The following is a 25,986-nucleotide window of genomic DNA, read 5'->3' as shown; positions in this document are numbered from 1 at the left end:
AGGGAATTGAAAGCTTCGAACAACCACATGAGGGAGGAAGCTGAACCTTGCCCAGACAAGTCTCAGTGGAGGCTGGCTTGACTGGACCCAACTTTGAGATATTAAATGTGTGTTGTTATAAGTTGCTAAGTTTGTGGTAATATTATACAATGACAGAAACTAATATAGATCTCAAGATATTTTTTTAATTTTAAAACATTATTATAAAAGTAATACAAATAAAGAAAAAATATACTAAATACTAAAGAAAGATAAAGTCATCTATTTATTGCTCTGCCACCCTATTATAAGAACAGTTAGTAATTTATCTTGTCACCCTTTTATTATATGCTTGGTGTGTTATTTATAGCCATGATCTTACCCATTCACACACTTTCATATCTTGCTTTTTTAATTAAATATTTTCTGTTTTTCATTTATTCATTACTAATTTTTAATGAGTACATAATGTACCATTCATTGGCTATCTATATCTGTTTATTAACTATTTCCTTATTCCAGGGATTGGCAAACTATGGCTCTGCATTTGTAAATAAAGTTTTATTAGAACACAGCCATGCCCACTTATTTACATATTGTCTATGGTTATTTTTGTACTACAAACGGCACACTTGAGAAGTTTTAAGAGAGACCGTATGGTTTGTGAAGCCTAAAATATTTCTTTTCTGCCCTTTACAGAAAAAGTTTGATGACCCCGTCCTAAAACTTTTAAGTGATTATTATTTTAGCTATAACAATTAATGTCACTTGGAATCTTTGTGCATATAATTTTTTATACCTTAGGCAACATAATTGAGAGGTATTAACAAAAGTGGAATAACTGGGTCTACTTAATAAAGATGTCTTTAAAGCTGACACCGTTTCTCACTATCTCACATAATATTCCAACTATGATATAATAAGGGTGGTGGTAACAAGAATGGAAAGGAAGGCCCAGTACTTCCTTTACTTAGGTAGGAAGTAACTAATTGGTAGCACTTCTCTGGTCCCTATTAATCTAGACATGTATGTAATTTTATACTCTGGATGAGCGTATCTTTACTTTTGACTTAAAGTCAAGAGTAAATGCCACATAAAAACCAATAGAAAGAAAACTGTTACTTTCTATTGGGGATTTAAAAGGAGACTGAGCAAACTCTCCAAGTGTCCAGGTGTCCATGAAATGCCACGGCAGGCTAGCTGTAGTGGCCAAAAGGCACTGAGAGGGTTGAATTAGAGAAAGGGGAGTCTCAACAATGTGTTAGCAGGGGCAGCGATGAACAACGAGGCAGCTATGAGTGGTGGACGACAGAAGAAACACACGTGTGCCACCCCTCTGAACACATCCTAAGCATCAACTTGTATTTAACTGTAATTAAACTATCTCCAGGTAAGAAAGTTCTAGAGCAACTACCCTATACTTATCAACAACAAAAATTCTTCTATCTGGGAAAGTTTTATTCTTCAAAAAGAAAAACTTATGGAATAGGACCAGCTAAGTCAACCCTAACTATCTCTGAGATAAAAGATGAACCAGGCTGACGGATCTCAAATCCACTCTCACAGTAAGCATCAGGAAGTATAGGTGTCATCTTCTAAGGGAAATATTCTGCAACATAAAAAAAAAAAAAAAAAAAAAAAAAAAAAGAATTTTTTTCCAAAAAAAAAAAAAATAAATTAAAAAAAAAATCAGAAAGATATTTAATGTAATTATCCCAAATATACCAACAAAGTATATAAGGAAATCATGCATAACACATTTATTTTATTAAAAGTTTCCTGTCAAACTGTCAACCAATTTAACATTTTCTAAAGAAGTGTTCTTTTGGCTAAAGCTATTGTAAGCCTTCACATTCCACCTCAGTTAATTATCAAATATCATGAATTTATGAAGTACTCCGGGAGACTATGAAATTCTCCAAAGGGTAAAAAAAAAAAAAAAGTCTAATTATTTTTGTGGAAACTAGGAACATATTACTTTAAACAAAACAGCCAAGTTTCTGAGGTGTGAAAATCAGGTCATAATTTTCTTGAATTTTCATATTGCAAAGGAAGCTAAATGGCTTGATTCGCACTTAAAATCATGTTATCATTTTCCTCTTTTTTTCACTGTTTACTGATAGTTGCCTCAAAACTGACCTGAGGGTCTGGCAGCATAAATCCATCAGTAAGTTTATAATAGACTATTGTGGAATCGGACTCCACTATGGCCAAAGTAAAAGACATTGGCAAATCTGGATCACCTTGCAATTTTCGAGATGCCTTCAAGATCTCCCTTATCCTGAAAATAAAGCCACAGTACATTTAGGATTCACAGTCACTCAATTAATAATAAGATCAAACACTGTAAAATCTTGGGGAAGAGGCAGGTAATAACATTATATCCATAACACTGACTAAGGAAATGTCTGAAGGCTCAAATATAAACATCTAAAGTTGTCTCATATAGAAAATCGTGCAAATAAGAGCCATCTACTGACTTTCAGCCCTCTTTTGGATTTACTCATCTCTCCTGATCATCACACATGAAAGAATCAGACTGTATTCAGGAACCTACAGAATGGCATACTAACAGTGTTCAGTGCACCTATGGCCTATGGATCCTGGGCATTCATTTTCCAACTTGGTATCCTAGGGTGGAACAATGTAGTATTCAGGTTTGCTTTTAAAAAAAAATAGATAATAAACATTTCCATTTTTACATGGTGTTCGTCATTACTATCTTTAAATGGCTATATATTACCTATTGACTCAAAATTTACTCAATCATTCCCCTATTCCTATGGAGTTCTCTCAGGCCTTTCGTGGGGAGAAGGGCACTAATAAAGATGTGATGATGATCCTTCTGTAGGTAATTGTTTCTGTTCGGTCTTTCCAAGGTCAGAATTATTAAATATGAGTATAGATATTTTTATGGTTTTCAATATGTACTCTGATACTTAGTAGAAGCTAAGAGAAAAATGTAGAGAGAAAACTTTTTTCTTGTAAAGTTATATATCAAGCATCAATGTTATAAAGGGTTTCAGTTTGCTTGTTATGGAAAATAATCTACCAAATCTAGTATCTCCTAGATACTTCAAAGTGCTATTAGCTTTTGTTTACCAGAAACTAAAAATCCTTATTACCTACGCAATAAAGCTTGTGTTCAATAATTTGGTAAAATGTAACCTCTAGAGGAGCATTCTTAAAAAGGCAAATAAAAAATGATCAGTTGCTTTTTTCATTAAGCTAACCAATTCTCCAGAAATTGGAAAAAGATTTACTGGCTTATTAACATGCTATAACTGAATACCTAAATAACTCAATACTTTTCTTTAGCAAACACGTAATTTATCCCCTTACGTTCTACTTTTCATCCCTAAGTAAAAATTCTTATGGTCACTCTTCAGCCATCTTATTAACTATGAAATTTATAAAGAATCTAAAAAGGAAAATCTCTGCTTTGAAGTATTCTTACTACAATAATTATAATGCTTTTTAAAAAAAATCTGTAGTAGAGACTGGAGATTTCAGTGACTTAAAAGCAGCAATAAACTTCTGGACAAGCTGAAATTAAATTATTCTTGCTAAATTATCACTTAATCACTTTATAATATGTCACACAGTGATAACCGGTTTGTTAAAACAGTTACAAAAGGCTCCTTACCTACTACCTCTCATTTAAGTTTACACAGGCACGTAACGATATAAGGAGAGAATGCGTTTCTAAGTTTTTTTCCTCATACTCAAACCATTTCTAAAATGACCTTGAGTGAGTCAAGTCAACAATATGGTGATACTTCAATTGTTAAGCATAACTGTCAGGCAACATTTATTGGGTGTATAAAATCTGTCCACCTGGAAAAAGTCTTAATTCCTTTTCAAGAGTTAGCAAAGCATCATCATCTCTCTGAATTCTTCTGGGTCACCTTTCCCCAACCTCCAGGCAAAGTTATGTATCTTACCCTATGGAGGAAGCCTGTGCAAACCTACATTATGGTATGCGCTACCTTGCATTCATACTTTTAAGTGTCTGTTTTCCACTGGATTGACCCATTTTGAGTGTCAGAGCTAAAAAAAAAAAAAATTGCCCAATACGCCCAATATTGTAGTAGAATACCTGGGCAGAATGAATGAGTGAGGCTTTCTAAATGAAGATTTCATATGGTTAAATATATTTCTGACAAATACTTTTCTGAAGTTTATTATGCAATTCTATTATACCAAATAAAAGTTCAACTTGTCTTGACAGATCAGGATTATCATTTTTGGTACTTACTACTGTAGATATCATGGTAGATGGTATACCAAAGAACTCCCTAGAATTTAATTTCTTAAAAGTGTCTGATATTTGCTTGCTTTTTGTTCATCGAAACATTTTAATTATTTTATCACTTGTCTCTATACCAGAACTTGGTAAACCACATCATCTGTTTTTTCATGGCCCGTGAGCTAAGAATAGTCTCTAGATCTATAAATGGTACATTTGAAATGGTATTGTAAGTACCTACATAATAGCCTCGATTTTGCCACTTTGTCCACAAAGCCTAAATATTTCCTACTTAGCCCTTTCAGTTTGCTGACCCCTACTCTATACTATGAAAAAGGTTCAAAATAAGAATTGTAAGAAATGATCATCAGGGCAGTGTACTTTTTTTCAATATTATTTATTCAAAAGTCAGAACAGGAGGAGGTTCTACTTCTAATTAGAATACAGAAGAAATCAAAGACCACTATTCCTACCACAACAAAGAAAAAAACACCTGATTTTCTTAAAAAAATATGACATTTTTCTTTAAAGACATAAAAGAAATGTAGACACAAAGAAGGTTAAAGGAAATAAATTCTAATGAGAAATGAGCCCTTCCCAGGTAAGCAGAGATAGGCCACTTCTATCTCTGAGGGCAACTGCTAAGTGTGGGCCCAGTGGCTAGAAGAGTGAGACAGTCATGGGCAAGCAACTTCACTGTGACAAAGGGAAACCATCAATACTAGTAATAGCTACATATGAACTTGCATGGTGGACTGAAATCTGGAGGGACAGCAGTCCCTCCAGTTTACCAATTTTCCCTTATGGGACTTATTCTGCATTTAAGTGACACGACAGCATGAGAAGCTGGGGAAGGGACTGGAAAATAGCAAGCAAGCTCTAATTACAAAGCCCCGATGAAGAGAGAGGTCTAATCCCATTCTCAAGACATCTGAAACTAGAAGAAAACTGGGATAACTAAAGTTGCAACTCAGCCATGACTCGTCTCGACTTCTGATTAGACTGATTAAATCAGGCCCTGACCCTACTTGCCAGAAAGAGGAAAGGATGAGCTCCTGGGGGGCATGGAGTAGCATCAATATCAGTCTCTTATTTATACACAGTATCTGGATACAGTGAACAATTCTAAGCTATATGAAGAAGCAAGAAAAAGTATCTAATAATCAAGAGCAAAAAGTCAATATAAGAAGACCTTCAGAAAAACTAAAGTTGTTGAAAAACCCAAATAAATAAAATCACAAATGAAAGAGGAGAAATAACAACCAATACCACAGAAATACAAACAATCATAAGAGAATATTATGAAAAACTATAAGCCAACAAGTTGGACAACCTAGAAGAAATGGATAAATTCTTAGAAACATATAAACTACCAAAACTGAAACAGGAAGAAATAGAAAATTTGAATAGATTGAAAACCAGCAAAGAAATCAAGTCAATAATCAAAAAACTCCCAACAAAAAATGAAGGGGGGGAAATCGGAGAGGGAGATGAACCATGAGAGACTATGGACTCTGAGAAACAAACTGAGGGTTCTAGAGGGAAGGGGGGTAGGGGGATGGGTCAGCCTGGTGATGGGTATTAAAGAGGGCCAGTATTGAATGGAGCAAACTGAATTCAACAATACATTAAACAAATCATTCACCACAATCAAGTGGGATTTATTCCTGGGTTGCAAGGTGGTTCAATATGCAAATCAATCAGTGTGATGCATCACATCAATAAGAGAAAGGATAAGAACCATATGGTTATTTCAATAGACACAGAAAAAGCAACTGACAAAGTACATCTATTCATGATAAGAACTCTCAACAAAGTAGGTTTAGAGGGAACATACCTCAACATAATAAAGACCATCTATGAAATACCCACAGCTAACATCATCCTTAATGAGGAAAAACTGAGAGCTTTTCCCCTAAGGTCAGGAAGAAGACAAGGATGTCCACTCTCACCACTTTTATTCAACATAGTACTGGAAGTCCTAGCCACATTAATCAGACAACAAAAAGAAATAAAAGGCATCCAAATGGGTAAAGAAGTAGTAAAACTTTCACTATTTGCAGATGACATGATACTCCACAAAAAAAACCTGCTAGAATTGATAAACAAGTTCAGTAAAGTCACGGGATACAAAATCAATGTACAGAAATCTGTTGCATTCCTATACACCAATAATGAAGCAGCAGAAAGAGAAATTAAGAAAACAACCCCATTTATGATCGTACCAAAAATAAGATACCTAGGAATAAACCTAACCAAAGAGATGAAAGACTTGTACTCTGAAAACTATAAAACACTGATGAAAGAAATTGAAGATGACACAAAGAAATGGAAAGACATTCCACGCTCATGGACAGGAAGAACAAATACTGTTAAAATGTCTATAATATCCAAAGCAATCTACACATTTAATGCAAACCCTATCAAAGTATCAACAGCATTTTTCACAGAACTAGAACAAATAATCCTAAAATCCTGTATGGAACACAGAAAAAACCCAAATAGCCAAAGCAATCTTGAGAAAGAAAAGCAAAGCTGCAGGCATCATAATTCTGGACTTCAAGTTATGTTACAAAGATGTAGTAATCAAAACAGAATGGCACCGGCACAAAAATAGGCACATAGTTCAATAGAACAGAATAGAAAGTCCAGAAATAAACCCACAATTATATGGTCAATTAATCTTCAACAAAGCAGGAAGGAATATCCAATGGAAAATCTGTCTCTTCATTTGTCTCTTCAACAAATGATGTTGGGAAAACTGCACAGCAACATTCTTTTGAATGAAACTGGACCACTTTCTTACACCACACACAAAAATAAATTCAAAATGGATTAAAGACCTAAATGTGAGACCCGAAACCATAAAAATCCTGGAAAAGAACAGGCAGTAACTTCTTTGACATCAGCTATAGCAACTTCTTTCTAGATATGTCTCCTGAGGCAAGGGAAACAAAAGCAAAAGTAAAATATTGGCACTACATCAAAATAAAAAGCTTCTGCACAGCAAAGGAAACAATCAACGAAACTAAAAGTCAACCTAAAGAATGGGAGAAGACATTCACAATGACATATCTGATAGAGGGTTCGTATCCAAAATATAAAAAACTTACACAACTCAACAGTCAAGAAACAAATAATCCAATTTAAAAAAACGAGCAGAAAACAAGACCAGACATTTCTCCAAAGATGACATAAGATGGCCAACAGACACATGAAAAGATGTTCATCATCACTTACCATCAGGGAAATGCAAATCAAAACTACAATGAGATATCACGTCACACCTGTCAGAATGGCTAACAACACAAGAAACAACAGGTGTTGGCAAGGATGTGGAGAAAAAGGAACACTCATGCACTGTTGTTAGGAATGCAAACTGGTGCAGTCACTGTGGAAAATAGTGTGGAGGTTCCTCAAAAAGTTAAAAATAGAACTACCTTATGATCCAGCAATCGCACTACTGGGCATTTACCCAAAGAATACAGGGACACGAACTCTGAAGGATACAGGCACCCATATGTTTATCGCAACATTATTTACAATAGTCAAGATATGGAAGCAACCAACACATCCACTGACTGATGAATAGATAAAGATGTGGTGTATGTATATATGTAGAATGTATCTATAGATAGATAGATATAGATATATAGAATGGAATATTATTCAGCCATAAAAAAGAATGAAATCTTGCCATCTGCAACAACATGGATGGAGATAGAGCATATAATGCTAAGCGAAATAAATCAGAGAAGGGTGCCTGGGTGGCTCAGAGGGTTGTCTGCTTTCGGCTCAGGTCATGATCTCCAGGTCCTGGGATTGAGTCCCAAGTTGGGCTCCCAGCTCAGCAAGGGGTCTGCTTCTCCCTCTGCCTCTCCTCCTGCTTGTGCTCTCTCTGTTTCTCTCTCTTTCTCAAATGAGTAAGTAAAATCTTTATAAAAAAAAAATAAGTCAGTCAGAGAAAGACAAATACCATATGATTTCACTCATATGTGGAATTTAAGAAACAAAACAAACAAGCAAAGGAAAAAAGAGAGAGACAGAGAGACAAACCAAGAAACAGACTCTTAATTATAGAGAACTATGGTTACCAGAGGGGAGGGGTTGGGGGTGGGTTAGATAGGTGATAGGGATTAAGGCATGCATTTGCTGTGATGAGCACTGGGTGTTGTATGGAAGTGTTGAATCACTATATTATACACCTAGAAACTAATATAACACTGTATGTTAACTAAGTGAAATTAAAATAAAACACTTAAAAAAATAATTTTCTTTAAATATCCCTAGCTGGCAGAGTATGACAAGGATGGGACACAGATGGAAGGAAAAAAAAACCTATTAAGGCAACTTTTACACAGTTTCCATTTCTTAAGATATGATATTGTTTAAATCAGAAACATACATGTGTGTGCGTGCAGACGTGTAGTTTTTTCTAAGGTAAACTGTCTGGGAATTCTAGCCCATATACTCAACTTTAGGATAGAAATTTCCATCTCATTCATATTTGTTTCCAGAGTTCTTTAATATAAACAGCAAAACACTTTCAAATTTACTTAAAACACCCATGTGGGAAACTAATATTTGAAAATTAGCTCAGAGGTGTAAAAGGGGTTTTGTCTTCAGAGTTGAGGGAAATCACTGTCAAAAATGAAATGGAACTTCCCATCTCAGAGCTCCTATTTGGTTGCGTGTGGGGGGGAAACTACCAGTGAATTTTCTCAGTAATTACATAATAAAATAGTTTATCTGCTTCTGTTACTGAAAGCACACTGAGGAAGGCTTACAAAGATTCTTGTTCAGGATCTCTTCTGGTCTATTTTTAACATATGTTTAAAGTAATGCCATCAAGACTTTCTTGTTTGTTTCCTTTATGGGACACCGATAAACTCCTAAAAATGTTGACTTTGCCTTTAAGTCAACAGATTGCACTTTCTCAATCTAACAGCAAGAATACAACAAAAGGTTCCAAAGCTCTACTTTAAAAATCACACACAATTGTAAAGATGCTGAGAACAATGAGGTACCACTAAAATACTATAATCTCACTGAACTTCTAACAAGCTTACAGCTTAAAGTTTTAATTCAGAAACCTCATGTAAAATTTTTTAAAGCTCAGTTCTTTGGAAATATTTTGTAGAGATGCTTCATCACATAAATCTAAAATAACTTAGATAATAAAATTATTTATAGTTCATATTTGATAGAAATCCATATATGAAAAACATAATCTATGTATTCATAATAAGTTCAGGTTCTCAAGCTTATTGCATTTCAAAGGAAAAACCTAAAGAAAGAAATCAGTAATAATCATAATTGTTGATCAGCAGTAAGAGAAGTTAATGTTTATAACAGGTTTTCCTTTTCATAACTGTTCAGAGAGGACCTCAACATTCCGAACACAGAGTAATTCCGAAGTTTAATAAAGCTCACTTGAAAAAGCCTGCGGCAAACACATAGGTAACATTATCTGGCTACTACCCTCCCTCCAAGCTATATAATGCCTTCCATAAATCTTAGCATTCATTTTTTTGTGATGATCCTGTAACAGAGACTAAGTAATCTCTGAAGATTTGTACAGAGGACAAGCAAGTTGAAAACATTATTTTTAACTTAAATGTTGTTAAAATAAAATGCATCATGGGTTAAAATTCAACCCACAGAAAGCAGTATGTCCTGTCCTCTTCAATGTGGCCAAACTGGTACATACTGTAGAGTTAGCAATGAATGAAACACTTCTTGATCTGCCTCATTATGATATACTGGAACAGCACATCACAATGCAACTCTGAACACAATGCAAAGTGAAATTGGTGCCCAAGGTACCAAAGAAGCCTTACTCATCCACAGGCTCAATCCTAAAGAAGAGTTTCAAGGATAACAGACCACTTCCTTGGGAATCATGCCAATGCCTTCCTAGTTTAAAAAAAAAAAAAAATCAAGGCAGCTAAAGTTCCAGGGTTGGATTAGTGAATAATTAAGTGCCTGTGTGGCCACTCACCCCAGTGGGAAGCCATTCTGCTAAAATAAACTGTAAGTTTTTTTTTTTTTTTTTTTGAGGCTAAGAGAAAAAATGCTGTGTCAGTTGCAAGACACTGCTGGAATTGGGGGTTTCACCAGCCTCAGATTTCCAACGGAGGTAGTATGAGGACACACATTTTGATATGCAGGGAGACCAATGACAGAAATTATTTTACCAGTTATTAGACTTCAGGCCTCAAATAAAATAATGGTCATTAAATGCATTTGTAATAAAGAATATACCTCTGGAGAAAAGAAATATTTTTTGATTACAGGAAAATAATGGAGTATCTTTCAAAAAAATATGTAGCACTTCAGGATCAAATCTTGTAACTAAGAACATCTTTAAAAATGTCCTAAAAAGAGAACTCAATTAGTTCTGGTAATCCTTTACTCCACCATTAATGTAAGTCCTTTCTCCAAGACACTAAGGAAAAAGAAGGGTTGAAAGGTGGCTGGAGGGAGAGGTGGGGAGGATATGCACGAAAAATAATTTAACTAAAAGGTAAGGAGGCTATTCATAGCCTTGGCGGAGTGCCTCTTCAGACCTGTGAGTGTTCTCTATCTGCAGATGCATATATAGTTACAGTGTAAAGAGTGGGAAATAGTGATAAATCTTCCAAGTGGATAGATTCTGCAGACATCCTATTTTCTTTTGAAACTCTTGGAAGGTTGCTTGTAGCATATCCTTATGTTCTTTAAAATGTTATTTAGCAAGTTTCTGCTGTAGGAACTGAGTAGTCTAAGAGAGTTCATTCATTCATTCATTCATTCATTCAAAAAATACTTATTTAAGACCAAGTGCTAGGTACCGAGCTAGACACTGGGACAATAGCAATAAAAAGAGCAAAGTTCCTGCTTTCATGGAGGTTATTTTCTAGTGGAGGAAGGAAGATAGGAAACAATCAAAGACAACCAAATATATAATATACTGAGTAGCAATAAATGTGGTAAGTGTTATAAAGGAGGACTACTTCATAGGCTGTAACTGTACAGGGAGTGAGATGATAGTAGCTTACACCAGAGTAAGACAGTATAGCAGAAGTGGTGAGAAATGATAGATTTTGGATATACTTTTAAGAAAGAACAGCCAGAATTTGTTGATGTATTAATTGGGGTATGAGAACTGGGTGGACTAAAACTAATAAAGAGATTATATAGCAAGGTTACAGGATACAAACTTAATATACAAAAGTCAAGTGCTTTCTTATATAACAGCAATGAACAATTGTAATTTGAAATAAAAAAGACAACACCATTTACATTTGCATAAAAAATGAAATACTTAGGCATAAACCTAGCAAAAATACGTACAGGATCTGTATAAGGAAAACTAAAAAACTCTGATGAAAAAAATCAAAGGAGATCTCAATAAGTAGAGAGATAGTCCATGATCCTGGATAGGAAGGCTCAATATTGTTACGATGCCAATTCTTCCCAATGAGATCTACAGATTAAGCACAATCTCAAACAAAGCTCTAACAAGTTATTTTGTGGATATGGACAAACTGATTCTAAAGTTTATATGGAAAGGCAAAAGACCCAGAATAACACAATAGGGGAGAAGAACTAAGTGAGAGGACTGACATTACCTGACTTCCAGACTTATAAAGCTATAGTATTAAGACCATGTGGTACTGGTGAAGGAAAAGACAAACAGGTTAATGGACTAGAAAAGAGAGCCCAGAACTGACCCACACAAAAACAGTCAACTGATCTTTGACAAAGGAGCAAAAGCCAGTTAATAGAGAAAGAATAGTCTTTTCAACAAATGGTGCTGGAACAACCAATATCAACATAGAAAAAAAAAATGAATCTAGACATACTCCTTACACTTTTCACCAAAATTAACTCAAAGATGATCACAGATCTAAATGTAAAACACTAAACCATAAAACTTTTAGAAGACAACATGGGAGAGAATTTAAGTGACCTTGGGTTTGGTGATGAGTTTTTAGATACAACACCAAAACTGTGATCCACAAAAGAAAAAATTATTTAGTTGGACTCTATTCAAATTAAAAACTGTTTTGCAAAAGACACTATTAAGAGAATAAAAAGATAAGCCACAGTGGGGGAGAAAATATTTGCAAAACACATATTTGATAAAAGGACTATATCCAAAATACATAAACCCTTAAAACTCAACAAAAAGAAAAAAAAAAAACAGCTCAAATAAAAAATGGGCAAAAGATCTGAACAGTCACCTCACCAAAGAAGATATACAGATGGCACACAAACATACGAAAAGATGCTCAATATCATATGTCATTAGGAAACTGCAAATTAAAAAAATTAGATACTGCTTATGCACTATTAGCATAGCTAAAACTCAAAAAACTAACAATACATGGTGATGAGGATGCACATTGCTAAGTGGAAGAAGCCAAGGTTACATAGTGTATGATGTCAACTATGTAACATTCTGGAAAAGGCAAAACTATATAGAAAGTTAAAAGTTCAGGGGCTGCTGGGGGTTCAGGGTAGGGGAAAAGGTATGAATACATGGAGCACAGGGGATTTTTAGGGTGGTGAAACTATTCTGTATGTCATGGTGGATACATGACATTATGAATTTGTCAAAATCAATAGAATTGTACAATAAAGAATGAACCCTAATGTAAACTATGGGCTTTAGTTAAGATAATGTATCAATATTGGTTCATTAATTATAACAAATGTACCACACTAATGCAAGATGTTAATAATAACACTAATAAACACTAAAAAGCAGTGTTGGGCTGGGGCTCATATGGGAAATCTTTGTACTATCTGCTCAATTGTTCCATAAATCTAAAATTATTTTCAAAAATAAAGTCTATCTATACAGAAAATGACTCCAAGGGTTTTGGCCTGAGTTTCAGAATGAATAGAGTTGCCATTGATTGACATGGGGAAAATTGCAGAAGGACCAATTTAGGGTGCAAATCGAGAGTTCTTTTTAGATATATTAGTTTAAGATACCTTTTAGATTCCAGGGGAGAGGTCAAATAGGCAGTCAAATATGAGTCTTAGGTTCAAGGAGAGGCTGAGGTAGAGACATAAATTTGGGGGTCCTCAATATATCGATGATATTTAAAACCATGGAACCAGATGAGGCTATCTAGGGAGTACGAAGAACAGAAAAAAGCTCAGAGATCTGTGCCCTAGCGAACTTTAACATTTAGAGGCTAGAAACCTGAAAATGTTCAGCAAAGGAAGCAGAGAAATGGCAAGTGCTGGAGAGTGGCTTAACCTCCTCAAATCCCCAAGTTATGCTCTTGCACTAATAGCTGATCATTTTCTACATTCTCAGACTTGTGTATTTTAATGGGAGTCTTTAGAGAAACTGGACACAAGCATTACAATTCCTACTATTCCCATTCACATATTTCCCCACCTTTGCTTCAGGATGTATCTGTGTCCCTCAAAGACATCCAAGCGGCAAAGCTCTTCCTCTTTCTCTATCTTTGAATTCCTTAATCCATTATGCCTCTCCTGATCTATTACTGCCTACCAGACAGTGGTTACTTTTCTCATATTCTCTGTCTGTCTCTCCTTCCCTCTCTTCTTCCTCATTCTCCTGGTCCCATCTCTCTCTCTCTCTCTCTCTCTCACAGACACACACACACACACACACGCACACCTTGTTCTAGGGCTTTCTCACCAGTTGCGCATAGGTACTCCCTCTGCCATTACTAATACCCAGTCATAATGAACCATTTGCAATTTTCAGGCTCTCTCAGCCCTCAATATCTTGCTCATATTACTTCTGTCAGGAACATCCATTCCCATCCCCATTCTATATGGAATGCCTACAGATATTTCAAACAACTTGTCCTGCAGGAAGATTTTTCAGTCTCCCCCGCCTCCCACACTACCAGCCAAGGTCGGATCTCCCACCTCTGCAGTTCTCCTCAGTGCCCTGTACCTATCCCTTGTTCCATTTATCACACTAGACATAAATGCCTGTCCGTCTCAGCTCTAGACTGTGAGCATCATGGGGGCAAGGACTGTGATACTTCGTACCCCATAAGTCTGGTACACAACAGGCACCCAATAAATGAATGGGAAACCTAGAATATATTGAAGTAATCTGCAATTTGCCTTTTTATCTACCTCTAAAACCAAAACATACTTCTACTTTGCCTCTAGATAGTCTATAATTATATTTATATTCATTATATTTAATGTTTAAATAAAAAGCATAATTATATACATTTTTAACATTTTTACTGAAAGGCATATTATTTTGGTGTAAGAACAATAAATAAAATTTTAATTTTCCCTACACATCTCAGTGTTTTAAAATATGGGTTCTCTCTATTCTCCCTATAAGAACACTGATAGAACATATTTAAAGATAAACAATTAGTCCATTTTTATTATCTGGGTTACTGCTGTGATAACACATGAACAGCTAATATTTTAAAAGTAATCACGTTCTTTAAAAAGGGAAAATTACTATTAATAGTTTTTAAACAGAATATTTAAAAGCTACATTTGTTCTGACAAAGAAAAAAGAACTGCAGTTTTTTTGATTCAATGTAGGAAGAAGGGAGAGTGTATTCTTTTGAAAACAATGGTGTAGGAAACAGGTTGATATGGCTTAATAAGCTGAGCATCAGATTTTAAAAATTAGACTCATATGTGGAATTCAAGAAGAAAACAGATGAACATATGGGAAGGGGGAAAAGAAAAAAAGGAAAGAGGGAAACAAGCCATAAGTGACTCTTTTTTTTTTTAAGATTTTATTTATTTGTCAGAGAGACAGAGAGCACAAGCAGGGGGAGGCAGGCAGAGGGAGAAGCAGGCTCCCGGCTGAGCAGGGAACCCCATGTGGGACTCAATCCCAGGACCTGAGCCAAAGGCAGACACTTAACCGAGTGAGCCACCCAGGCAACCTGCCATAAGTGACTGTTAAGGACAGAGAACAAAGGGTTGCTGGAGGAGGGTGGCTGGGGGATGGGCTAGATGGGTGATGGGTATTAAGGAGGAAACTTGTGATGAGCACTGAGTGTTGTATGTGATTGTAAGTGATTGAATTCTACTCCTGAAACCAATATTGTACTGTATGTTCCCTGATCTGTACCTCTGAAACAAATAATACAATATATGTTTAAAAAAAAAAAAAGAAGAAGAAAATAACAGGAGGGGAAGAATGAAGGGGGGGAAATCGGAGGGGGAGACGAACCATGAGAGACGATGGACTCTGAAAAACAAACTGAGGGTTCTAGAGGGGAGGGGGGTGGGAGGATGGGTTAGCCTGGTGATGGGTATTGGGGAGGGCACGTTCTGCATGGAGCACTGGATGTTATGCACAAACAATGAATCATGGAACACTACATCAAAAACTAATGATGTAATGTATGGTGATTAACATAACAATAAAAAATTTTTTTAAATTTAAATTTAAAAAAAATCACAGACTAGGAATCCTAACATTGGTTCTGACACTCATTTATATGTGTAATGAACTGTTTTCACTTCTCTTACCACATAAATTAGCCTTAACTGTAGGATCATGAAACCAAATGACTGAAGTTCTTAGACTGTTGCCTTATGGCTGCTGAACTAGCAGATGACCAATTTGGTATACAGAATGTTGAAGCCTTTTTCTAAGTTTCTAAAGTAATATTCAGATTGGAAGGTGCAAAGAAAGAGAATATTCAGAAAAAATTTCTCTCAGATAAAATGGCTGAGGGCACCCATTTTCAAGAGGTTCTCAATCACCATAAATCAAAATAAATGCTACTAATTTGTGGGAGTGGGAGGATAAAACAGCCGCTGGAGAAGCTCCATCCTCACACAAGCCATCCACTATGCTCTAGCACCAAGAGAGTACTGTTTATAATTTAATCAGGTCTCAAAAGGATGAATGATTCATTCGTACTACTAAGCAAGGAATTATGATCCTTTGTAACATAGGAAATTTATAGATCGTTTCAAAAAACAGTATCTTAACTGTCCATGGATTTCATAATTGCACAAAACACTTCACGCAGCTTTTTTTGAAACTTGTAACATCTATAAACACAGATAAGCTTAAAATGTGGTAACTGTGGTTTTAGTTTTCAGCACATCTTTCATATACTGCTGAAGAAACTAAATTGACAATGAAACTGAGAGATGACATAGGCTCTATCAGAAAAAAACCTTTGTAGTTAAAAAACAGAACAACGGAGGTGCCTGGCTGGCTCAGTGAGCAGAGCATGTGACTCTTGATGTCAGGGTTGTGAGTTCAAGCCCCATATTGGGCAGAGAGATTACTTAAAAAAAATTAAAATTTAAAAAATTTTTAAAAATTTCCTCATAATTTGCTATGTGTCCTCGTGTGAGCTAGTTAAGATATTTTCCTATTTACAACTGCCTATACTACTACTACAGAAACCTGTAATACTATTATCCTAAATTTGTTATAATATACTTCTCCCATTTAGGAACATTGAACAAATATCAATGGCCAAAAAGAAGCTAATCAAACTATCCGAACATAAATTTGACTTCATTTGCTACCTTAGCACTGAAAAAGTCCTCTGGCTTTCATTAGGATTCCTCTGGTTGTCTCATCTTTAAATTCATCAGATCTCTTTGACCTCAGTGAATTTATTAATATGATTTTATATCATTGCTGTGTCTGGGGAAACTGTACTCATAACATTTACAGTCATTTACCAAACTTGCTACATGGATTCCTAGATTCACTTTAGTAAGAAATAATTTAGAGTACTTTCCATATGCATATCCCATCCAAATATATAACTTAATAGAGTATTTTAAAATGTAAGCTAAAAATCATTTTACATTAGCTTTAAGAAGTATTTTTAGATGAGAGAAAAAGGAGGTGTGTCCTTCCCTTCAAGAAAAACAAACAACCTCCTACTCCATCAGCATAATTTTCCTACTAGATAGTCATATGTGGGCTCTTTACCAATTCTATCCTCCCACTGGAGATCAGCAATTAGTATTAAATCAATATTTTCACAAGGGACTATTATACACAAGACCTTCTGAGACTAGAAATATAAGTCAAGGTGTTTTAAATATGAACATATTATTATGTATAACCGCTTCACAGATATCACCAGTCACAAAGTGTACTTTTGCTCAAAGTAATGCATTCACTCACTTCCATTCAAATACACATTCACCCTACACTCTTGCCAGAAACTATGTAAATTAAACCAGGTCCAAAGCCTGGAAAAACAGGAGGGAAATGGATACAAAAATTGTTTAGGCATTCTTAGAAATTCACACAGATAAATCATTACATGCTGACTAGAACTGTTACCTCTTTAGGAGTCAGCAAATATATACACATCATAAAATAAATAATGGAAAAAATAAGCCATGTGAATATATATGCTACTCGGCTACTCAGTAGTCAAGCAGCAAGGCAGCTACTGAAGTGACTATAAGAGATACAGGGAGATTGTTTATTGTCATCACTGGGGAAATATTTTATAGCTAAGTTGTAGTTACGTACGTAAATGATAGAGTTTAGTCCAGTTTTACAAACAACAGACTCCAAAATTTAGGACTTAAATAAAGGAGACAGATATTATGCCTTACATGCTGTATGTCTTTTGTAAACAACATGAGCTTTCACCCCCAGCAAATTATGAATTCCTCTGGCTCTCATGCTTTGTATACTACCCAGATTCCTTAGTAATAAAAATGTTATTTAATATTTTTGAGGGATACAAAGCATTAAAACACACACAAACACACACACACCATATATCAAGAAACTAAGCAGCATACAACAGGATAGTGATTTACTACTGGTGTGTTCAGGTAGATTGTGCAGTGTGTGACAAGTAATTTGTTTCTAACAATAAAGTACCAAAGTTGGCAAGTTTTAATATAAAATTAATATTCCCTATATCATCATTCTCGTCCACTCACATTCCACCATGCTTTCCTGAGAGTCAAAGGGGAAAGTCAGCACCAAGAGGTTCTGGGAACAATATATGACCAGAGCCTATAATACTAATACTATGCATCTTTGCTGCAGTCCAAGGGAAGTGAACTGGAATCATGAGTCAGAACAATAGTGATAACAAAGGTTAAAACCACCAGTAAATGCTAGGCATTAAGTATCAATAGTTACCAAGATCACACAGAGAGAGGTAATCAGACATTATATGCCTACTGATCAAAGAACAGACCACCAGCTACTTTATGGTCTTACTAATGTGATCAAATCAAATCTATCAACGCTCTGGTTCCAGCTGCTAATGTGCAGAAAAGGCAGAGGACAGAGAAACATGTTGCAATGCACCGTGAATGAGCAGTTGGCAAACACAGACTGTGGGAGAGGATGCAGGTCAAATGGCCCAGGTTCTTTAACAGGAAAACTGTAAAGAAAAGAAAGGGATAGAGGCAGAACCCATACATCAGGGGTTAGTAAACTACTGGTCTGTGAGCCAAATCTGAACTGCCCTCTATTTTTTATAAATGAAGTTATAAGAACACAGCTACACCCATGTGTTTACATATTGTCTATGGCTGCTTTCACACTAACATGGCAGAGCTGAGTTATGACAGAGACAAAATAGCCTGCAAAATCAAAAATATTTGCTATCCAGAGCTTTATGGAAAAGGTTTGCCAATCTCTACTGCAGATCAATGGAGATTTATAAGATATAACAAAAAAAAAATTTAATGGTCAAAATTTGTGAGACACAAATAACTCTACAAATTATTTGTAGAGATAAAGCTGATTTTAAATTTTATATGGAAAATAAAAGGACCTAGTATAGCCCCCCCAAAAAAAACTTTGAAAAAGTTGGAGGACTTACATTACCTGATTTCAAGTCTTCCTAACAAAGTTATAGTCAAGATAGTATGACACTGACAGAAGGACAGACATACAGATCAAGAGTATAGACTAGAGTCCAGAAATGGACGTACACACATGGTCAAGTGATTTTCAACAGAGGTGTTGCAGCAATTAAATCATGCTGGACTACTGGACATGCATTTGCAAAAAGAAAAAAAGGAAAAAGAATCTTGACCCTCTTAGCTCATACCATATATAAAATTCAACTCAAATTAATCACAGACCTAAAAGTAAAAACCAGAACTGTAAAACTTTGAAAAGAAAATGTAGGAGAAAATTTTATGACTGTGGGTTAAGCACACATTTCTTACATAGAACACAAAAACTACAAACTGTAAAAGAAAAAATGATAAACTGAACATCAATCAAAATTAAAACCTTCTGTTCTTCCAAAGAAATTAAGACAAGTCATAGACTGGAAGAAAATATTTTCAAAAGAATACTTGATAAAGGAATTGTATGTAGAACACATAAAGAACTCTTACAATTTATTAAGAATACAAATAACACAATCTTTAAAATATAAGCAACAGATCTGAACTGATACTTGACCAAAGAAGAGGTACAGGTGGCACATATGTACATCAAAAGTTGCTCAACACCATTAGTCATTAGGGAAATACAAATTTAAAGCCACAATGCGATATCTCTACATACTTAACTGAATGACTGAAATTAAATAAACTGATAATCCAAATGTTGCCAAGTTGTGGAGCAACTAGAACTTCTATACTTTGCTGGTGGGTACAGAAAATAGCACAGTAGCTTTGGAGAATATCTGGCAGTTTCTTATAAAGTTAAAAATACATTTATCATATGAACTAGTTAGTAATTCAGTGCCTAAATATTCACTCAGGAGAACTGCAGGCATATGTCTACACAAAGACCTAACGAGAATGTTTATAGCTTTCATCCATGAAAGGCAAAAACCAGAAACAATCCAAATATCCAACAACTGGTGATTGGTTAAACAAACTGTGGCACATCCACACAATGGAATACTACTCAGCAATAAAAAGGGGCACACTACGATACATGCAACAACATGGAATAATCTCCAAAGCATCATGCTAAGGGATAGAAGCATGACACAAAGGCTATGATTCTATTGATATGACCCTCTGGAAAAGACAAAACTATAGGAATTGATGACAGAGGAGCATGAGGGAAGTTTTGGGGGAATTGTGTATTGGTTACATGACTATATACATTTATTAAAAACTCACATGTCTGTACACTTAAATGAGTGATTTTTACTGTATATAAATTTTACCTCAATAAGCCTGACTTAACAAAAAAAGGCACAACTGGGGTGCCTGGGTGGCTCAGTTGGTTAAGTGTCTGACTCTGGCTCAGGTCATAATCTTGGGGTCCTGGGATCGAGCCCCACATCGGGCTCCCTGCTCAGCAGGGAGTCTGCTTCTCCCTCTCCCTCTCCCTCTGCCCCTCCCCCCTGCTCATGCTTTTTCTCTCTCTCTTTCAAATAAATAAAATCTTTTTTTCTTAAGATTTTATTTATTTGAGAGAAAGCGTGAGAGAGAGAGAGAGTACATGAGCAGGCGGGAGGGGTAGAGGGTAGAGGGAGAAGCAGGCTCCCTGCCCTGCGGAGCAGGGAGCCCAATGTGGGACTCAATCTCAGAACGCTGGGATCATGACCCCGAGCGGAAGGCAGACACTTAATCAACTGAGCCGCCCAGGCGCCCCCCAAATAAATAAAATCCTAAAAAAAAAAGGACACAACTAACTACAGAGAAACACAAGGAAATTATTACTATAAAAGTATGAATAACAGCTACTTTTGTGGGAAAGAGAGGGTTATGCTTGGAACAAAACACATGGAAGAGGCTTGGGGATGACCGGAAAACTTCTATTTCTTGACTTGATGGTAGTTACTAGGATTCAAGATGTTTATCATATAACTCAATCTATACATTTTTGTTGTGTGGTTTTCTGTATCTGGTTTTATACTACAATAAAAGATTTAAGACAAGAAACATGTTGGCAAGGATGTGGAGAAAAGGGAACCCTTGTGCACTGATGGTGGGAAGGTAAATTGGTGCAGCTATTATGGAGATAGTATGGAGGTTCCTCAAAAAATTAAAAATAGAATAACCCTATGATTCAGTAATTCCACTACTGGGTATTTACCCAAAGAAAACAAAAATACTAATTCAAAAAGATATATGTACCCCTATGTTTAATGCAGCATTATTTATAATAGCCAAGATATGGAGGCAACCCAAGTGCCAATAGATGGATCCAATAGATGATGGATAAAGATGTGGGGTGTGTGTGTGTGTATGTGTGTGCATATATAATATATATGATGGAACATTACTCAGCTATAAAAAAGAACAAAATCTTGGTATTCATAACAATATGGGTGAACCTAGAAGATATTAAGCTAAATGAAATAAGCCAGAAAAAGATAAACACCATGATTTCACTTAAATGTGGAATCTAAAAAACAAAACAACAAACAAATAAACATAAACCCAGAAATAGACTTATAAATAGAGAACAAACTGGTGGTTGCCAGAGAGAGGGGGGTGGGGAGATGGGCAAAATAGGTGAAGGGGATTGAGGGGTACAAACTTCCAGTAATAAAATAAATAAATCATCGGGGATGAAAATATAGTCAACATAGAGAATATAGTCAACAATATTATAATTACTTTGTATGGTGACACATGCTAACTACACTTACTGTGGTGAACATTTTGTAATGTCTATAACTCTTGAATCAGAGTGTTATACCCCTGAAACTTAAATAATACCATATATTAACTATACTTCAATAAAAAAAGATTTTAAAAACACCAATAGAAATAGAAAGAAAGAAACAGAACTCTAATAGCAATGAGACTTTGTTATCTACTATGATTCTGATGCAACTCACTTAATCCCGCATAATCTTCTGGAAACAGCAGAGTATAAGTAAAGATACATTTTTAACCTCAGCTTTTTACATGTGAAATTAGATAAAAGAAATACCCTATAAACCATTCAGAATTTTAGTGCTGATGAGAGTACACTTAGGAATGTACTTTGAAATACTGTAACATTGTCTACAAATGCAAAATACTCTTACAACCCCATGGAATCATCTACAGTATCACTCCCCTGCCTAAAGCCTTTCAGTGACACCATCCACATAGCAACAATTTTTAGTGTTCTTTGTGGAAAGCCAGGACTCAGTAAACATGCTGCAGGGACAGGGAATTGTGCATACTGCACAGATTGTGCCTTGCACAAGAGTGCCTGGTACAAGTGGGTCTGAAATCCGGCTTATGCTGCTTGCCACGCTTTCAACCCTGGAGACTTTTTTTGTCTCTTTCTAATTCACTCAAAGGTACTCTCTGAGCTAGCTGTAGCCCTATTCAAAGATTCCCCCATAAGCTAATACCTTCTTTCTGTCACACAATAACAATGTAAACTGTCTGAAAAGCTTCTGCATAGTTAAGACAAACCACCAATGAGCACATTTTATATTTCTATTTCCCTGATTATAAACGGATTTGAGCCATTTGAGTTCCTTTTCTGCGAACTGCCTGTTTCTGTCCATGTTTTTTGTTGGGTTGTTTTTCCTTGAGTCACAAAAGTTATTTATATACTATGAATTAATCTTTGTCAGTTATAGGTCAGTAAATCTCTTCTCCTACTCTATGAAAACTTACATATTGTGGACTATAAACTGATAACTATTCATTGAGCAATTTAGTAATAACCAGTAAAGAGGAAGGTGTAAATGCTTGAAGTCCCAGCCATTCCACCTCTAGACTTCCACCCTAGAGAAGCTGTCATACATGAGAACAAAGATATACTTACAAGGTTATTCATTACAGTATAATTTTTAATAGCAAATCACTGACATCAGTGATGGCCTTCATGATCTAGGTAACCTTTCCCACCTCACTTCCCATCCTTCCCTATTTTCCCTTGAGTTCTATATACTCATTTATTCATTAGCTGCCTTCCCCAACATTATAAAGCACCTGCTCTGAACTAGACACCATGCTTATAGGCAGGCAACCATGTTTAACTACTTGCAGTTGTCCTGCTAAAACACAGTCTCCTACCACCTACAGGAGATTTTTCCTGTCCTTCCTCTGAGTCTTGCTACAACCTTCTATAAAGTACTTATCAGTACTCCATTGTCCTTTTTATTCAATTACCTAACAATAAAATAAGTGGAGGCAGTCCCAAATTACACAATTAAGTCTCAGAACAAAAGAGAATTCTGTTTTTATTAGATCCCATCCAACAATTACCAAAAAATAAAATAAAATTTATTTTCCAAGCCAACATTTAGTACCAGAACACTATTTTCAAGAGGCTGTCTTAAATACCATATGATCTCATTTATATCTGGAATCCTAAAAAAAAAAAGTTCATAGATACAGAGAACAGATTGGTGGCTGTCAAAGGCGGGGGTGGGGAGTGGACAAAATGGGTTGAAGGAGGCAAAAGGCACAAACTTCCAGTTATAAAATAAATAAATTATGGGAATATAATGTATAGCATGGAAACACAGTTAATAACACTGTATTGCATATATGAAAGTGACTTAAGAAAGTAGATCTTAAAAGCTCTCATCACAAGAAAACAAATTCTGTAACTACATATGGTGACAGATCTTAACTAGGCTTCTTGTGATGATCATTTCACAATATATACAAATACCAAATCATTTTATTGTACACCTGAAACCTAATATAATGTCATATGTCACTGATACCAAAAAAGGGAGTTGTCTTGATCAACATGGTATCCCCACACTTAGATCACTGCCTGACACATGATAGTCACTCAATAAATACTTGGTAAGTAAAGACTAAAAAGCCTCAACAATATTATCTGAGAAAAAAAAGCTGTTTAAAAGTGAACACAGTGATTTATTTTTGTAGATGATTTATTATTGAATAAAGTAAGCTGTTAGCTTTCTTATATAAAACATTCTATTTATTCATTTAGTTATTTATTTGGTGAACTAGCCTCACAAAGTCCTACCCAAATACTTTTAGGACATGAATTTCTTCTCTATGTAAGGCTGCCAAAGATTCAAAGTCAACCATTTTCTTCTCTGTGTTACTAATGAAGGAAAATTCCTACATTAACAAACAAATGTCTGAAATCATGTATCTGTTAGATATATAACATTTTACATACAAAATATGCATGGAGGCAAAAATAGATAAAAGTATGCCTACTACCTAAAAATACCACTCCTGTTAAAGACTGAGGAATGAAATTAAATACACACTTTCTCATTCACACACACACACACACACACAATAGCTATTTGTTAAAAAGTTATTTGCATAAGAGTTGAGAAAATTTTATGCCATAAACAGCATAATAAATCTACTGGGTATTGGGCCTCATTTGTGCTATTTTCTATATTATTATTCCACTGCATAATATAATTATGAATATTTATATAAAAACCAAGATACATTAAGCCCTCTGAGTTATTAAATGCAAGAGGGTAAAAATGGCTTACGAATTTATCCTCCCAACTAATTCTTTTTTTTTTTATTCTTATGTTAATCCCCATACATTACATCATTAGTTTTAGATGTAGTGTTCCATGATTCATTGTTTGTGCATAACACCCAGTGTTCCATGCAGAGCGTGCCCTCTTTAATACCCATCACCAGGCTAACCCATCCTCCCACCCCCCTCCCCTCTAGAACCCTTAGTTTGTTTTTCAGAGTCCATCGTCTCTCATGGTTCGTCTACCCCTCCGATTTCCCCCCCTTCATTCTTCCCCTCCTGCTACCTTCTTCTTCTTCTTCTTTTTTTTTCCTTAACATATATTGCATTATTTGTTTCAGAGGTACAGATCTGAGATTCAACAGTCTTGCACAATTCACAGTGCTTACCAGAACACATACCCTCCCCAGTGTCTATCACCCAGTCACCCCATCTCTCCCACCCCACCCCCCACTCCAGCAACCCTCAGTTTGTTTCCTGCGATTAAGAATTCCTCATATCAGTGAGGTCATATGATACATGTCTTTCTCTGTTTGACTGATTTCACTCAACATAATACCCTCCAGTTCCATCCACGTCGTTGCAAATGGCAAGATCTCATTCCTTTTGATGGCTGCATAATATTCCATTGTGTATATATACCACATCTTCTTTATCCATTCATCTGTCGATGGACATCTTGGCTCCTTCCACAGTTTGGCTATTGTGGACATTGCTGCTATAAACATCGGGGTGCACGTACCCTTTCGGATCCCTACTTTTCTATCTTTGTCCTCCCAACTAATTCTATTTAAAGAGGAAAACACGCTTTATGTAATAAAGCTGGAAAATCAATAATCACCAATTGGAAAAAACTAGAAAGTAATAGGACTTAAATTTCTACCTCTAGACTTATGAATCATTTTGATTCAAACAGACTACCAATTTTATTTTTTAGGATTAAATTCAGGTTAATTCCAAATGGTAGTTCCTTTTCCAAACAAATAGTATAACAATAATAGTAAACTGGTAAGATATTTGTTGCAGTAACTAAAAGACACAAAGGGTGAGTTTTAATGAATGAATTATTAAGTCTTTTAGACATAGAGAGGCTTAGAACTCATGCTAGTAAAAAACAGAAAGTATCAGTGATCAAATTTGATGTCAACCCTATCAACTATTTGTGATTCTGAAACACACAGAAAAATCTCACAGTAAAGAGCCTCTCAGAGTATGACTAGCCTGATATATTGAAAAAAAATTCTTATAATGAATTATACAAAACTGTACCAAAAATATTAATAGAAATCTAAAAATTAAATTAATATAGTTTTATGGAATACACTATTGAAAATAATGAATTATGGGGCACCTGGGTGGCTCAGTCGTTAAGTGTCTGCCTTCGGCTCAGGTCATGATCCCAGGGTCCTGGGATCGA

At 35.5% G+C, this 25,986-nt stretch overlaps 1 protein-coding gene across 2 annotated transcripts in view; it reads right to left on the bottom strand.

Moving 5' to 3' along the window:
• Nucleotides 1-240: 240 nt before the first annotated feature.
• TSEN15 (tRNA splicing endonuclease subunit 15) overlaps nt 241-25,986 on the bottom strand; it is a 31,066-nt gene continuing 5,320 nt past the window's right edge. The window contains exons 4-5 of one of the 2 annotated variants that reach the window (XM_044916388.1): nt 2,107-2,260; nt 241-1,588 (exon numbers count right to left, since the gene is read on the bottom strand). In XM_044916388.1, coding sequence (XP_044772323.1) covers nt 1,568-1,588; nt 2,107-2,260 — 175 coding nt within the window. In that variant the 3' untranslated portion in view covers nt 241-1,567. The remainder of the gene's footprint in view (nt 1,589-2,106; nt 2,261-25,986) is intronic. The other variant, XM_021682583.1, reaches the window with a different exon arrangement.

Source organism: Neomonachus schauinslandi, chromosome 6 (assembly GCF_002201575.2).
Source record: "Neomonachus schauinslandi chromosome 6, ASM220157v2, whole genome shotgun sequence".
Lineage (NCBI taxonomy): Eukaryota > Metazoa > Chordata > Mammalia > Carnivora > Phocidae > Neomonachus > Neomonachus schauinslandi.
Note: the sequence above shows the minus strand (reverse complement) of the source record. Positions and strands in the feature narration are given on the sequence as shown.